Raw genomic sequence first — 15,008 nt, 5'->3', positions numbered from 1 at the left:
AATAAACAAGTGTTATCTGTGCCACTAATTTCCAAAAAAATTGCAACTATATTGTATTGTCTTTACTACAAAGTAATTTTTTCTTTTGAAAATATAAAATTAATTTTAAGAATTTTATAAAAATGTCATATTAATATCAGTTTGTGATGTGATATATTATGACCCTTACACACATATATATAAGTTTCTTATAACTTAAAAAAAGCCAAAACAAAAATAAGCAAAAAATGCTGCATTAATTGAAAACATCCTAGGGTACAAACTATATTGTGGGATTATAAAATGTACCCTAAGTTTAGGAGGTGGTTGAAGAAATAAAATCCACATTGGGGATACACCGTCTATCAGTCTTAAACTCCATTTGCCAGTCTCACATAAGAAATAAAAGAGTAGCAACAGACATAGAAATAGAAATTATGAGAGCTAGATGTGGGTGCTCAAGCCCACAATACCCCACATCTATATCAGTCTTCACTGCCAGCAGACAGTTGTGGGAAGGTAAACTGCTCTCTTAATTTTTATCTCTTGCTACTTTTTTATTTCTTATGTGAGACTAGCAAATGGAGGTTAAGACTGATAGATAGTACATCACCACTGCAATGTGGGTGCTACTTTTGCAGTCACCTCTAAAATCTAGGGCACATTTTGTAATCCCACATTATAGTTTGTACCCTGGGATTTTTTCAATTAGTGCAGCATTTTAAAGTTTATTTTTGTTTTGGCTTGTTTTTTAAGTTATACTTAACTTAAGTTAAACTAATATAATTAGTCAGAGGTTAGGATTTGCTGTTTTTTAATGCGGTCCTTCCTTGTAATTTTGTTTACCTAACTTTATCAAAATGTATTAATTTTCACTAATATATATATATATAATCTCTAAAAAACAGAAAACTTCAATTTTAAGCTTTCAACTGATAAAAAAAAAATATTGAAATCCTTTAAGAGAACTGTAAAACATCAAACAAAGCAATGAGAAGTCGAATTTTCTTTACAACTAAACTACATTTGTACATAAATAAATATTTGTCCTAAGAAAGAACCATCATGATGTTATGTATATGAAATTACTTATAGAATTATAATTATTAAGCTCTAATGAAGTACAACAGCATAAACGACAGTATTGATCCAGAATCCAACTTAATCAATAGAAGTTTGAATGTTGCTTCTGATTTACAATGAAAATAAGGAGAGATGCTTTAGTGGTAAGTTCCATTCTATTAATGTGTAGTCTATCAACTATATTTTAGTCTAAGGTTTAATCAAGTCAGAATTTTACTTGTTTATAAGTTCCATAAACAACATTTGGAGTAACAATAAATAAACTAAAGTAGCAAACTTCCACATAATACCACCACCACCAAGATATAAACTAACGTATCAAACTTTCTTGTAATGCTGTCATAAATACAATATAAATTAAAATATATCAGTAGCAACATTAAGAAAGGTTGCTTGATAGAAACAGAATTAACTAAATTTCTGTTGTCAATCACATTGGATTTACTGTTGTAGGAAAGTCATTCACTTAATAGATATGACTGTTATACTGAACTTGATTAGATACGTTAATGAATGCTTATCCACTAACTGAGAATTTACAAAAGAACCTGTGCTACTGATGTAATAAATCAACAATGCATTAATTTGTTTTGGTCTATCATGTGATGAAAGTAACTGTGATGATATATGTCACAGCTAGTTGAACGATAAAGAATATTCTAGCCTATTTCTATACAAGTATATGGTTGTATCACACATCACAGTAAAATAATATAAAGATTTCTGGAAATATCTCAAAGTTCCAAATCACTAGGTTTTGAATCACACCCACCCACACACACACACATATATATAAGATAAATGTATCTGTTTCAATCCCAGTACTCTATATTTAGTTATAACACTACTAGATCAGCAATGAACAACATAAAATTAAGACAGGTTAAAGTTCTGTGATTAACTTTAAGAACATCCATCAAGTTGCAAATGATTTAAAAAAAAAAAGGTTAATATTTCTGTTCTGATCCGAGTAACCTATTCACTACACCATTATACTAGATTAGGTAAAAAAATAACATGAACTTAAGATAGGTTAAACTTCCGTGAATAGTTTTAGAAACATCCATCAGATCACAACTAAGGAAGGGTAAGATTTTTAGAATATTTACATGTTTTTTCAATGCTCTCAAAGGATATATTGTATAATCTGTGCACGAAATTTATATATCTATTGTAAACATTTGGGAAAAGTTGTTACACTTTATTTTACACTTTAAATTTCTTATATTTAATTCACCCACACCATTTTTTAAATGAGTTCCAAGTAGTAAAGCACATAGAATATAACTATTTCTTTCAAGAAATATGAAATAATATAAATGGAGGGAAATATTCACTGAATATCTTTATACTTAAAATCTAAACATTTCAAAACCACAAAAACATTTCTAATTAGAATATTTCTCATACAACTCAACAAGTTATGGCAAGTAATAGATTTCCGTCAGTGGGCCTTGAATTTATCATTGCCATAAGAACCATTCGAAGTAATGATAAACTTGTTGGGTTTGGGGTCTTCTTTAAGAGATAAATAAAACATAGAAAAAGTTGCTTCTTGAGTTACTTCTCGCTTGATGTCAAGAAATGGTGGAAGACTTTTATTAAGCTCTTCACCTGTTAGTGTGGTGTAGGTTTCTAACAGAATTAAACCTTCACACCTAGAACAAAGATGTATATGTTTTATATTGTAGTCATAGTTTATATTAAAATCTCTACACTCAGAAAGAGAATGATACACTTCTAAGTGAGCTATACACATCTAAAATGATGTTGCAAACATTTCTAGTAGATTTTAAACCCAAGTTTATAGTTCTCAACAGTTGTGTTACAGAATTTTTTTCAAGATTACCTTGGATGACAAGGTTGTTTGTAGATATCCATCTGAAAGTACATGTTTTGCCAAAGAAAACAACGTCGTAGCTTATATACGGTATAATGAAAATCATCTCTTTGAGCCAGCATGTTCTATTAGAAAAAAAAAAAAATTCAGTTATTCTCCTGGTTAATAAATAACTCAGAACAGCTTCCAGAAAAATTAGTGTTCAAGTAATTGGTAATATTTAGGGACTATATTAAACCTTTAAAATTTGAATTTTGTGTAAAACAATAAAGTCTCATTAAACACCTCTGTATAAAAATATCATGACTAAAAGTACATTTATATCTATTATATTGATACATGGATAATGTGTTTGAATTGAACTTTTGTAACTGAGAATAATGTGCACAATACTTCTAACAGTGCTAAGTTTTGTTAATCATGTCTTACTTTAGTTTCATAGGATTTTCTAATACATTAGATATTATTTCAAAACAGATTATTTTAATATATATATACATCTATTTTTCAAAGGGTATCTCACATTAAAACTAAGAACTGCAGTTATCACAATAAAGTTAAATTAACATATCAAGCAATGATACTTAAAACTTCACCAAAAGAACTTTAACATATCAGTTGTATTAATATTTATAAACATAAAACAATATTTCCTTTCATACTTTTACTGAACCAACCCATTCATCAAAACACTAGACCTCACAATAATATTATAACATACTTTATATACTGTATAACATTTTTGATTTAAAACTGTAATGTTATCTATGTAAACTGGATCTTACCACATAATCTCGGTGAGATAACTGCCGTTTCAATTCTATCACTTGATCGTTCACTTCCTTGTTACGCTGTGTGTGAGAATAGGTCCAAGTTCCTAAGATTAAGAACCTATTTTTATACAAGATGCAGTTTGTGTTGCCTTATATTACAAATGATTCTTAATATCTTTGATGTTAATAATCTTACGACACAACTTATTTATTGATGGCTTCTTTGAAATAAATAAAACAAGCCATTATTTTGAATTTTATAGTAAACATGATAGACTAAATATCAGCTAAATTTGTCAACACTAATAGTTAGATTTTTTATATTAACAGATCATCACAGCCAGTGCTGTTAAATAAGAAAAAACACTCATTATATGTAATGATGCTACAAATATGTTGCAATTGCAATATACATAGTTAACTGCATGAAACTTTTACTCATAACAGAAGAAAAACATGAGCAAACTAACATTAATTTCCAAATTCCTAATAATTCAAAGGAAGACTAAATACCAAACTCAATGCTAATGGTTGATTCATGTGTTAATGACTGAGTTATTAAATTAGTATTTAAGTTTTCAACAAAAATTACTGATCAAACATTCATAGTAAACTCATAGAATTTTCTGAGAAAAATAAAATGACAGCCCATCATGATTTAAATTCTATATTTCACAAAAGTACATACTATTCAGCAATATATTTTGTCTAGACTAACAAATGAAACGAATTGTCTGCTAAAATCTTTTTACCATTTTGACCCCGTTTTCTAAGTCGAACTTGGGTCTTAGGGTTAGCAGTAAGGAGGTAGTCATGGATGACATCAAAATCTTGATACAATGGAAATACCTGACAGATTACAAAACCATTTAGCTTAAAGTCAGTATTATATATATCCAAACTATGATTTAACTTTTATATCTAAATTGTTATATATTATCAAACCTTAATGACCGAATTACATCAAACCCTCTCAAAAATGTACCAAATCACTTTCAAAAAACAAGCTATCTTACATGAACCAAATACAATAATCCTCAACCTCATGTATACATACACAAGTTGCATGTGGAATAAATGTACTCTTACTGAATCACTTGGGAGATGACCCACTAAGAACTTCCTTTTACGACTGTCTTGAGCTAACCTGTCACCAGTGTTAATGCCCATCCTTCGACAGACACACTGTAATTTAAAAAAAAAAAATTTAACCTACTTTTTTATTTTATTTATTCCAAAAAAACACAATTTCCTAGGAAGTATGTTACATATGTTTCAATAAAATCATTCACAGCATAATATTTACATAAAAAACATTGCAACTTTAACACCAAAATTATTTTTGTTTTCACATACAATATAATGTATAAAATACTGTAAAACATTTTGAAGAATATGAATTTTAATATATACTCTAAGAACAAAACAGAACAAAGAGAACTTACATGCTCTGAAAGTTTTAATAAATTCATTGCTTTAAGTATAATTAGATATAAGGGCATAATACAAACTACTATAATGAGTACTGAAGTAAATATTGAGGTTATAAAGTTAATGTTTTTTTGGTTGTTTTTAAGCACAAATTTGAGTAAGGTCTACTTCTGCTCTGTCTACCATTGGCATTGAAACCTAATTTTTATTGTCATAAGCCTGAGACTTATTGCTGAGTCATAGTGGACAATAAAATTTGAAATAAATAGTAATATCACATACATTGAGGTTAGATACTCAAGGTATGAAGTTTAATTTAATAGCATTTACAAAGAGTTTAGAAACTGAAGTTTAATAGTGCAATGACATCATGAAGTAAAATTCAATATATTATTATAAAGTAAGTTTGTGAAATGAAGTTTGGTTCTGTGATACAGAGAGGTTAGGAAGTGAATTTTATATAGTATTATATCATAATAATTAAGAAGTGAAATTAGTACAGAATTTATATAATTAGGTTAAGAAGTGAAGTTTAGTACAGTAGTATACAGTAAAGTTAGAAAGAGAAGTTTAGTACAGTAGTATATAGTGAGATTAGGAAGTGAAGTTTAGTACAGTAGTATACAGTAAAGTTAGAAAGAGAAGTTTAGTATGGTAGTATATGGTGAGAATAGGAAGTGAAGTTTAGTATGGTAGTATATAGGTGAGAATAGGAAGTGAAGTTTAGTACAGTAGTATATAGTAGAGATGAGGAAGAAGTTTAAATACAGTAGTATATAGTAAGATTAGAAAGTGAAGTTTAGTATGGTAGTATATATAGTGAGAAATAGGAAGTAAGTTTAAATACAGTAGTATATAGTAGAGATTAGGAAGTGAAGTTTAGTACAGTAGTATACAGTAAAGATTAGAAAAGAGATTTAGTATAGTAGTATATGGTGAGAATAGAGAGTAAGAGATTTAGTATAGTAGTATATGGTGAAATAGGAAGTAAGAAGTTAAATGCAGTATATAGTAGAAGATGAGATATATAGTAGATTAGTAGTATAGTGAAGATGAAGTGAGTTTAAAATGCAGTAGTATATAGTAAGATTAGGAAGTGAAGTTTAGTAATCAAGTAGTATATAGTAGAGAAGGAAAGTGAAGTTTAGTACAGTAGTATATAGTGAGATAGGAAGTGAGAGATTTAGTACAGTAGTATATAGTAAGAGATTAGAAAGTAAGAGATTTAGTACAGTAGTATATAGTGAAGAATAGAAAAGTAGAGATTTAAATATAGTAGTATATAGTGAGAATAAAGAGAGTGAAGATTTAATCTGGTAGTATATAGTAGAAGATAGGAAAGTTTAAGTTTAAATACAGTAGTATATAGTAGAGATAGAAGTAAGAGTGAGTATTTAAATACAGTAGTATATAGTTAAGAATAGTATATAGTAAAGTAAGTGAGTTTAAAATATAGTAGTATATAGTGAAAATAGGAGAGTAGAGTTTAGTACAGTAGTATATAGGTGAGAAATAGGAGAGTGAGATTTAAATACAGTAGTATATAGTAGAATAGGAAGTGAAGTTTAAATATAGTAGTATATAGTGAGAATAGGAAGTGAAAGTTTAATATAGTAGTATATAGTGAAGATTAGGAAAGTAAGTTTAGTACAGTAGTATATAGTAGATTAGGAGAGAGAAGTTTAGTATAGTAGTATATAGTAAAATAGGAAGTAAAGTTTAGTATAGTAGTATATAGTGAGATTAGGAAGTAAAGTTTAGTATGGTAGTATATGGTAAAGAATAGAAGTGAAGTTTAGTATAGTAGTATATAGTGAAATAGGAAGTAGAGAAGTTTAGTATGGTAGTATATAGTGAGAATAGGAAGTGAAGTTTAAATCTAGTAGTATATAGTAGAAGATAGAAGTGAAGTTTAAATACAGTAGTATATAGTAAAGAATTAGGAGAGTAAGAGTTTAAAATACAGTAGTATATAGTGAAGATTAGAAAGTGAGATTTAGTATAGTAGTATATAATGTGAAATAAAGTAAGAGATTAATTAGTAGTATATAGTAGAATTAGGAAGTGAAGTTTAATTGCAGTAGTATATAATAAAGATTAGAAAAGATTAGTAGTATATTTAAATATAGTAGTATATAGTAGAAATAGTGAAATAGTGAGATTTAAAATACAGTAGTATATAGTAGAAATAGGAGGAAGTAGAGATTTAAATACAGTAGTATATATGTGAGAATAGGAAGTAAGTTTAAATACAGGTAGTATATAGTGAAATAGGAAGTAAGTTTAAAATACGGTAGTATATAGTAGAAGATAGGAAGTAGAGATTTAAATACAGTAGTATATAGTGAAATTAGGAAGTAGAGATTTAAATACAGTAGTATATAGTGAAGAATAGGAAGTGAAGTTTAAATACAGTAGTATATAGTGAAGATAGGAAAGTGAAGTTTAAATGCAGTAGTATATAGTAGGAGAATAGGAAGTGAGATTTAAATACGGTAGTATATAGTAGAGAAAGGAAGTGAGATTTAAAATGAGTAGTATATAGTGAGATTAGGAAGTGAAGTTTAAAATGCAGTAGTATATAGTGAAGATAGGAGGTAAGTAAGTTTAAATACAGTAGTATAGTAGTAGATGAAGGAAGTGAAGTTTAATCTGATATATAGTAGTATATAGTAAAGATTAGAAGTAGTGAAGTTTAGTACAGTAGTATATAGTAAAGATTAGAAAAGAGATTTAGTATAGTATACATAGTTTAGAAGTAAGAAGTTTAAATACGGTAGTATATAGTGAGAATAGGAAGTGAGTTTAAATACAGTAGTATATAGTAAGATTAGGAAGTGAGAGAAGTTTAATCTGCAGTAGTATATAGTGAAGATTAGGAAGTGAAGTTTAGTACAGTAGTATATACAGTAAAGATTAGAAAGGAGAAGTTTAGTATGGTAGTATATGGTGAGATATAGGAAGTGAGAGTTTAAAATACAGTAGTATATAGTGAAGATAGGAAGTGAAGTTTAAATACAGTAGTATATAGTGAAGATTAGAAAAAGTTTAGTACAGTAGTATATAGTGAAGATAGAAAAGTAAAGTTTAGTATAGTAGTATATAGGTGAGAATAGGAAGTGAGAGTTTAATACAGTAGTATATAGTAGAGATTAGAAAGTAAGTTTAGTACAGTAGTATACAGTAGAAAGATTAGAAGTGAAGTTTAGTATAGTAGTATATAGTGAAGATTATAGTAAGTGAGTTTAAAATACAGTAGTATATAGTGAGATTTAGGAAGTAGAGTTTAAATACAGTAGTATATAGTAAAGATTAGGAAGTGAAGTTTAGTACAGTAGTATATAGTAAGATTAGGAAGTGAAGTTTAAATGCAGTAGTATATAGTGAGATTAGAAAGTTTAGTCATAGTAGATAGTGAGATTAGGAGAGTTTTAAATACAGTAGTATATAGTGAAGATTAGGAAGTGTGAGATTTAAATACAGTAGTATATAGTAAGATTAGGAAGTGAAGATTTAAGGTAAGTATATAGTGAGATTAGGAAGTGAGATTTAAATACAGTAGTATATAGTGAGAGATTAGGAAGTGAAGTTTAAAGAGATTAGTACGGTAGTATATAGTGAGATTAGGAAGTGAAGTTTAGTACGGTAGTATATAGTGAGATTAGGAAGTGAAGTTTAGTACGGTAGTATATAGTGAGATTAGGAAGTGAAGTTTAGTACAGTAGTATATAGTGAGATTAGGAAGTGAAGTTTAGTACAGTAGTATATAGTGAGATTAGGAAGTGAAGTTTAGTACGGTAGTATATAGTGAGATTAGGAAGTGAAGTTTAGTACAGTAGTATATAGTGAGATTAGGAAGTGAAGTTTAGTACAGTAGTATATAGTGAGATTAGGAAGTGAAGTTTAGTATAGTGTTACACAGTAAAATTAAGAAGTGAAATTAAACCCTATATATACAGGCTGATAATTTTGATCAACTTCATAACCACCACAAACCTATACACTACGTAACTTCAAATATACTAAGTGTATCTTCAAAAAATTAGGCAATATTTTAATAAACATTACAAGTTTATTGTGTACATAAAATCAATATTTTAATTACATGTACATCTACTTTTCTATCAAGTTTATTACTTCACATTTCCCATAGACCCTATCCAAATATGTGACAGGCAATTAAGAACAGTGGGAGAACTTAGTATAAACAACCAATAAGGTTACAATCAACTGATGCAGTTAGTTCAAGTTGTTCTTATGAAATGTGTTTTTTCATTTACTTTTTGTGCTGCATAACTAGTTTCTATTCTTTCATTTCATATATTTTGGTAACAATTATACAAAAATAAATAAAAACATACATAAAGAATAATACATTTTGGACTTAGAGTTAATGCCAATTTCAAAAATTTGTATTCAAAAGTGTACTCTCTTAGTATAGTTTTTTCATATTATGTTGGCTCTTCATAAAATTATTAGTGTTATTTTCAGATATTTATTTTAGAACAAAATAAAAATGTGACAATATAAGAGAATATTCAAAATCTACTATAATTTAATTGGCTTTCTAAGTGAGCTGTAAATTGGTTACAAAAATCCATTAGCTGCTTAGAGTAGAAGAGCATAATGACAAACAATGATACTGAGACGATACATCTACCTACTGAAAGCAAAATGAAATAACTGTATAACAAATCGTGTCTAAAAAAATCTGCTTTTTCTATAGGCTATAAATAATCAAATAACAATGCCAGAAAAAATTGACACTACACCTTTTAAAAGACATGAGAAGGGTGTAATGTGAAAGCTTGATATTTTTTAAAATATAATTTAAACAAGAAAATATGAGGTTCTAATTTATGTTCCAGTTTATCAACACGTATTTCTAATTAGTCGAACTTCAAAATGTAATATTAGGATTTGAGGAATATGTCAAATAGGCAATTCAAAACACAGATGCACAAGATGACACAAAAAAGTGAAGAATCAATTTATATATTTCCTTTTTCAAATTAAAACATAGATAATATAAACATTTGAGTTATAAATTTTGATGCCAAGATTATAGATGTAAACTAAGAATAAAAAAAATGTTTAATTAAATACTGAATGTAATTGTAAAACATTGTAACATGAGCACTTTTACTCTTTTAAATGGAGCTGATACAGTGTAATGACTGACAACTTACATCAATTATCCTGCTGAGCTTTGTCGAGAAATCTGTTGAGTTATCGATCACATCAAAATACGGATGTCCAACCCAAGCCTTAAATACCAAAGACATTAATATTGAATCTTAAATATTTATATGCAGAGAATGTTTTACTGAAACATTTTATGCAAGTTGCATGAAAATTTAACAATCTATAGATAATGTAAACAATGATACATTTAATAAATCTTACTAGCTACTTGTCTGATGGTTTTCAATTCTCCAAGTATTAAAGAAAAAAGATAAGTGTACAAAAATTGTTTCTATTTAACTGAAAATCCTTTTAACAACTTTCCACAAACCAAACTGCCTTTTTCACATCCGTTGTTATTATATATTTTCTATAACTGCTGAACAGGTTTTTCATATGAAATAATAATCAAACTAGACTTCAGGATTACATTTGACATCTGAAACATGATCATGCTAGAAGCGCTTGTTTCCAATAATCCATCAATGACAAAGATATCTAAACACACATTTAGTTAAGCCAAACTTGAACTTTAAGATGCTGATTGTGGTTTCAAAAACTGGTATTAGAATAATTTTAAAAATATAACTTTTCATTAAGAGGATTTTAATGTAAGTTTTTTTCTTCTTATTTTATTCATATTTTACACAGTATTATTCTGGTTTATCAGTTAGTTTTGAGTTAAGTCTGCTTTACTCTTCTTTTATAGAGTTGTTGTTGTTTGAATTAAGCACAAAGCTAGACAATGGGCTCTGCTCACAACAGGTATCGATACCCGATTTTTAAAGTTGTAAGTCCGCAGACATACCGCTGAGCCACTGGAGGGCTCTTTTATAGAAAATACCAGTTCATATCGATACCTGAGCAGTACGTCGGTCCACCTCTCTGGCCAGTTCTAAACCCTCTGTTCTTGTTACATTGTCTAAAACATTGTAGAATGCTTCTGCTCCATTAGCAGCTGACATCTGTAATGAGTTCAGTAATTTAAAGTGTAAATAATATAATAATATTCACTTTATTAGCAAACGTAATAAATTCAATAAAAGAAGGTATAAAGAATAAATCATATAATATGCTCTATGAGGGGTTCAGATCTGAGATGAGTTAAACAAGTTAAAAATTCTCAAGAACATAATTGTATTATCTGCTCCATTTGTAGTTCACAAGAGTGCCATCATTTGTACTGTTAACAGCATAATTATATCTATATAAGTAACAAAGATTATCACATTGTAACATGTCATGATTAAAAAAAACATATTATGGTGGTTACCAAAAAATTAAAAGGGTTACTAAAATACAAGTTAGGACATCCAGTCAATTGACTGTATAAATTGCAGACTGTGCGCTGCAACTCACGGCTGTTCTTCTTACACGTATTATTTTAACATACCTCATGTACTTTAAATTCTATAACCTAATACTTTAACAAGAAAGGTTTATTCCACTGCAAATAAGTTACCTTACAAATAACGATAGTTTCTTTACCTAATCACTTTTACAAAGTCTAACAATAAAAAAAAAGGAGTGATTGTCACACTTAAGTTATAAAGTAAAGTGACATTAAAGAGCCATGCTTTAAATGAATGTTTTTTGCTCTTACATGAACATGTACAAGAAGGTTGGGTGTGCAGGCTTTTTTTTTGGCTTTATCCAACATTATTTAAGATAACATGAACACAAGGACACAAAGAAAGAAAAGCTGAATGCAGTTAAACCCCTAAAAAATTCAATGTGCTACTGGTTGGTTGGTTTGGTGTTTTATGACACAAAGCAGCTAGGCTATCTGCATCAAACATCTGGTAAAAAGTTAAAATTAACATAAATTTAGTAAAATTCATAAAAGGAAATTAAGGTAAAACAAAACAAAAGTTTAAAAAACATAAATAGCATAAAACCAATGTTTACATCTAGTCTACAACAGTAAGAGGAAACTACAGTAATACAAGTTATAAAGGATTTTCTGTAGCATGATTGTAATTATCATAACTCACCAGGAAGACTAACAGGTAAGTTCAAAAACCACCGTCAGTCAACTGATGTTGGCCTTTTCAGTCCTGGTTCTGAGTTATTTGACGTTATGGCCACTTTCAAAAAGTAAAGTAATAAAAGTTTTAAAAGACTTGAAGCAAACAGGATGACTAAAGGGTAGTTCAAACAGCAGTGTTAGTCACCTGAAGTTGGCCTTTCTGGCCCTGGTTTCAAGTTATTTGACATTATGGACATTTTTTAATTTTAAACCAAACTAGATGGACTTTGATTCTCTTTTAAGAATCACATTAAAAAAGGTCTGATGTATAAATTAAAAAACTTAAATAGCATTAAAAAGATTAATGGCCTTTAAAAACTAAAAACATTTCCAAGGTGGACAGTGTCATCACAACCAATAACACTGTCTAACATTATGGATAAACTTTGGGACAGAACATGTTTAAAATGGTGTTGTTGTTGACAGTTGTAATGACGGCAAGAAGATAAAATGTGGCTCATTGTGACCCGAGTGTCACACAGACTACACATTGGCACATCAGTCCCAGATAAAAGAAAACGATGAGTTAAAAAATTGTGATCAATGTGTAGCCTAGATAGAACGACTTCCTCTTTCTGATCCTTATGGAAGCAAAATGGCAAAAGTCCAATATAGCATGTTATTTGGAAAAGCCTGTTTTCACGCTGCTCACTCAAAGTCGACTGCCAGCTGGCACGAAGCCGAGCCTTAAATACAGGACCATAGTCCATGTATGGAATAGGCCCAGTGGTGATAGTGCCAGAGCAGATAGACTCAGCTGCTGTGTCTGCGAGCTAGTTCCCACAAATACCAACGTGGCCCGGTATCCAGAAAAACTGGATAGAAGTAGATGTTAAAGAGAAATGGGCCAGTTGGTTTTGAATAGCAGCAAGAACAGGGTGTGAATCAACGTGAAGCAATTCCAGGGCCAGTAGAGAACTAAGCAAGTCAGTATAAATAGTGAAGTTGGAGTACTGCTTAGCTTCTATGTGATCCAGGGTAAGAGAAATGGCATACATTTCAGCAGTGAACACAGAAGCTGTAGAGGGGATTCTGTGTGCAACCACTGAACAGCAACAAACCATAGCAGAGCCTACAGAGTAACCTGATTTTGAACCATCCGTATAAATTGGAAGGGAAATATTGTTCGAAAGATGTTCAGTAAATAAAAGATGGTAATGGTACTTCCAATTGGGAGTATCTGCTTTTCTCAGATAACTTAAAGAAAGGTCACATTTGGGGACTGTAATAAGCTATGGTGGGATGGGCTGACCAGTGCTATCCAAGAACAGACCCAATTCATCCCACTGCATCTGGATACAAAGGTCAAAAGGAGCAATGGCAGATCGTCAGTTTCGAAAAAGTATGGCCCACCAAGGAAGGAAAATACAACCCCAGGTGGGATGTTCTGGTAAGGAACGAAGTTTCGAAGTAGAGGTGCAAAAAAAGATTCATGAGATTCTTTGTATAAGCTCTGAACTGGGGAAGTGCAGAAAGCCCCAGTGCAGGACCAAAGTCCTTGATGATGAATGGGGTCCAGCATCTTTAAGGCCAAGGGTCTGGCAGAGCCATAGACCAGTGATCCATAGTCGAATTTTGATCAAATAAGAGCACAATATATCTTCAGCAAAATGGTACAAGAGAGGACACAGAGGATGTTCACTGCTCTTGTACATTTGACTCATAGCTGCTTGATGTGTAGTATAAAGGTCAGCTTACAGTCAAAGATAAGCCCCAAGAATCTCAGGGACCAGTGATGATATGACACAAGGAAACACGGATGGCTATAGCCTCCAAGGGTTTGTTGAGTGACAAAGACAGGGCGGGCACATGCTGATCAACCAACAGTGCCATCCCTCCATCACACAGCCTGTCATTTCTGTACAGAGAAAACTGCCAAAAGGCGACTGTATCAACAGGTTTCAGAAATGTTTCCTGTAAGGAAAGACATACAGGATGGTAGGAAGCAATGAGTATTTTGATATCATCCAGATTAGAACGTAAACCTCGACAGTTCCATTGTATCAAGGTGCCCATTTTTAATGACTTGTAGGCAAATTGGCTGGAGAACCCTTCTGTTTACGACCATGTCTTTTTTCTTTACTGTCCTTATTCGAGGGAGGTCTATCGACCTCCATGGATCCTGCCCTGGGTTGATTGGGCAGGTCTTTGTTGTTGGAAGGGGATTCCAGTGACTGAGGACGTGAATGAATGATTGTTTTGCATTTTGGGGTGAGAGAAAAAGATGTATCCAAAGAAATGCCTGTACCTGGAACCAAAGGATGTGGATCTTGGGGTTTGTTGGAACATATGGAAGAGACAGAGATGGGTGTAGAAGTTGATTCATCAACTTTTTTAACTATGGAGGTCAAAAGGCTTTTCATTTGTTTTGAGAACAATTCTCTACGAGACACAGAGAGATCTGCCTGCACTCCCACTGTAGTTGTGGAACGAAGTGCAGCAGCATACGTACGAGAAGTGGTGTACACAAAGCTTTTGAGCCTCAGGATAAGTAATGTTATGAATCCTTTTCAAATACTGCACCTCTTTTTCTTCCAACCATTTAGGGCAAGAACAAAAGTAGGATGGGTGAGAGCCATTGCAATTGACTCAATGTGGGTCCGTTTCACACTTATAGACATTATGGTCCTTGCCACCACAACGAGCGCAAGTCAGGGAACCACAACATGACGTCTTTGAATGACTGAAC

At 30.8% G+C, this 15,008-nt stretch overlaps 1 protein-coding gene across 1 annotated transcript in view; it reads right to left on the bottom strand.

Annotated features, from left to right (window-relative positions):
- Positions 1–746: 746 nt before the first annotated feature.
- The window catches only part of Ttd14 (TRPL translocation defect 14), a 34,956-nt gene continuing 20,694 nt past the window's right edge, over positions 747–15,008 (bottom strand). Inside the window, exons 7-13 of the mRNA XM_076475503.1 lie at positions 11,151–11,255; positions 10,296–10,373; positions 4,765–4,860; positions 4,428–4,524; positions 3,688–3,779; positions 2,912–3,027; positions 747–2,720 (exon numbers count right to left, since the gene is read on the bottom strand). Of these exons, the coding sequence (XP_076331618.1) occupies positions 2,507–2,720; positions 2,912–3,027; positions 3,688–3,779; positions 4,428–4,524; positions 4,765–4,860; positions 10,296–10,373; positions 11,151–11,255 (798 nt within the window). The 3' untranslated portion in view covers positions 747–2,506. The remainder of the gene's footprint in view (positions 2,721–2,911; positions 3,028–3,687; positions 3,780–4,427; positions 4,525–4,764; positions 4,861–10,295; positions 10,374–11,150; positions 11,256–15,008) is intronic.

The sequence above is a fragment of the Tachypleus tridentatus genome, chromosome 13, assembly GCF_004210375.1.
Source record: "Tachypleus tridentatus isolate NWPU-2018 chromosome 13, ASM421037v1, whole genome shotgun sequence".
In the NCBI taxonomy this organism is placed as follows: Eukaryota; Metazoa; Arthropoda; class Merostomata; order Xiphosura; family Limulidae; genus Tachypleus; species Tachypleus tridentatus.
Note: the sequence above shows the minus strand (reverse complement) of the source record. Positions and strands in the feature narration are given on the sequence as shown.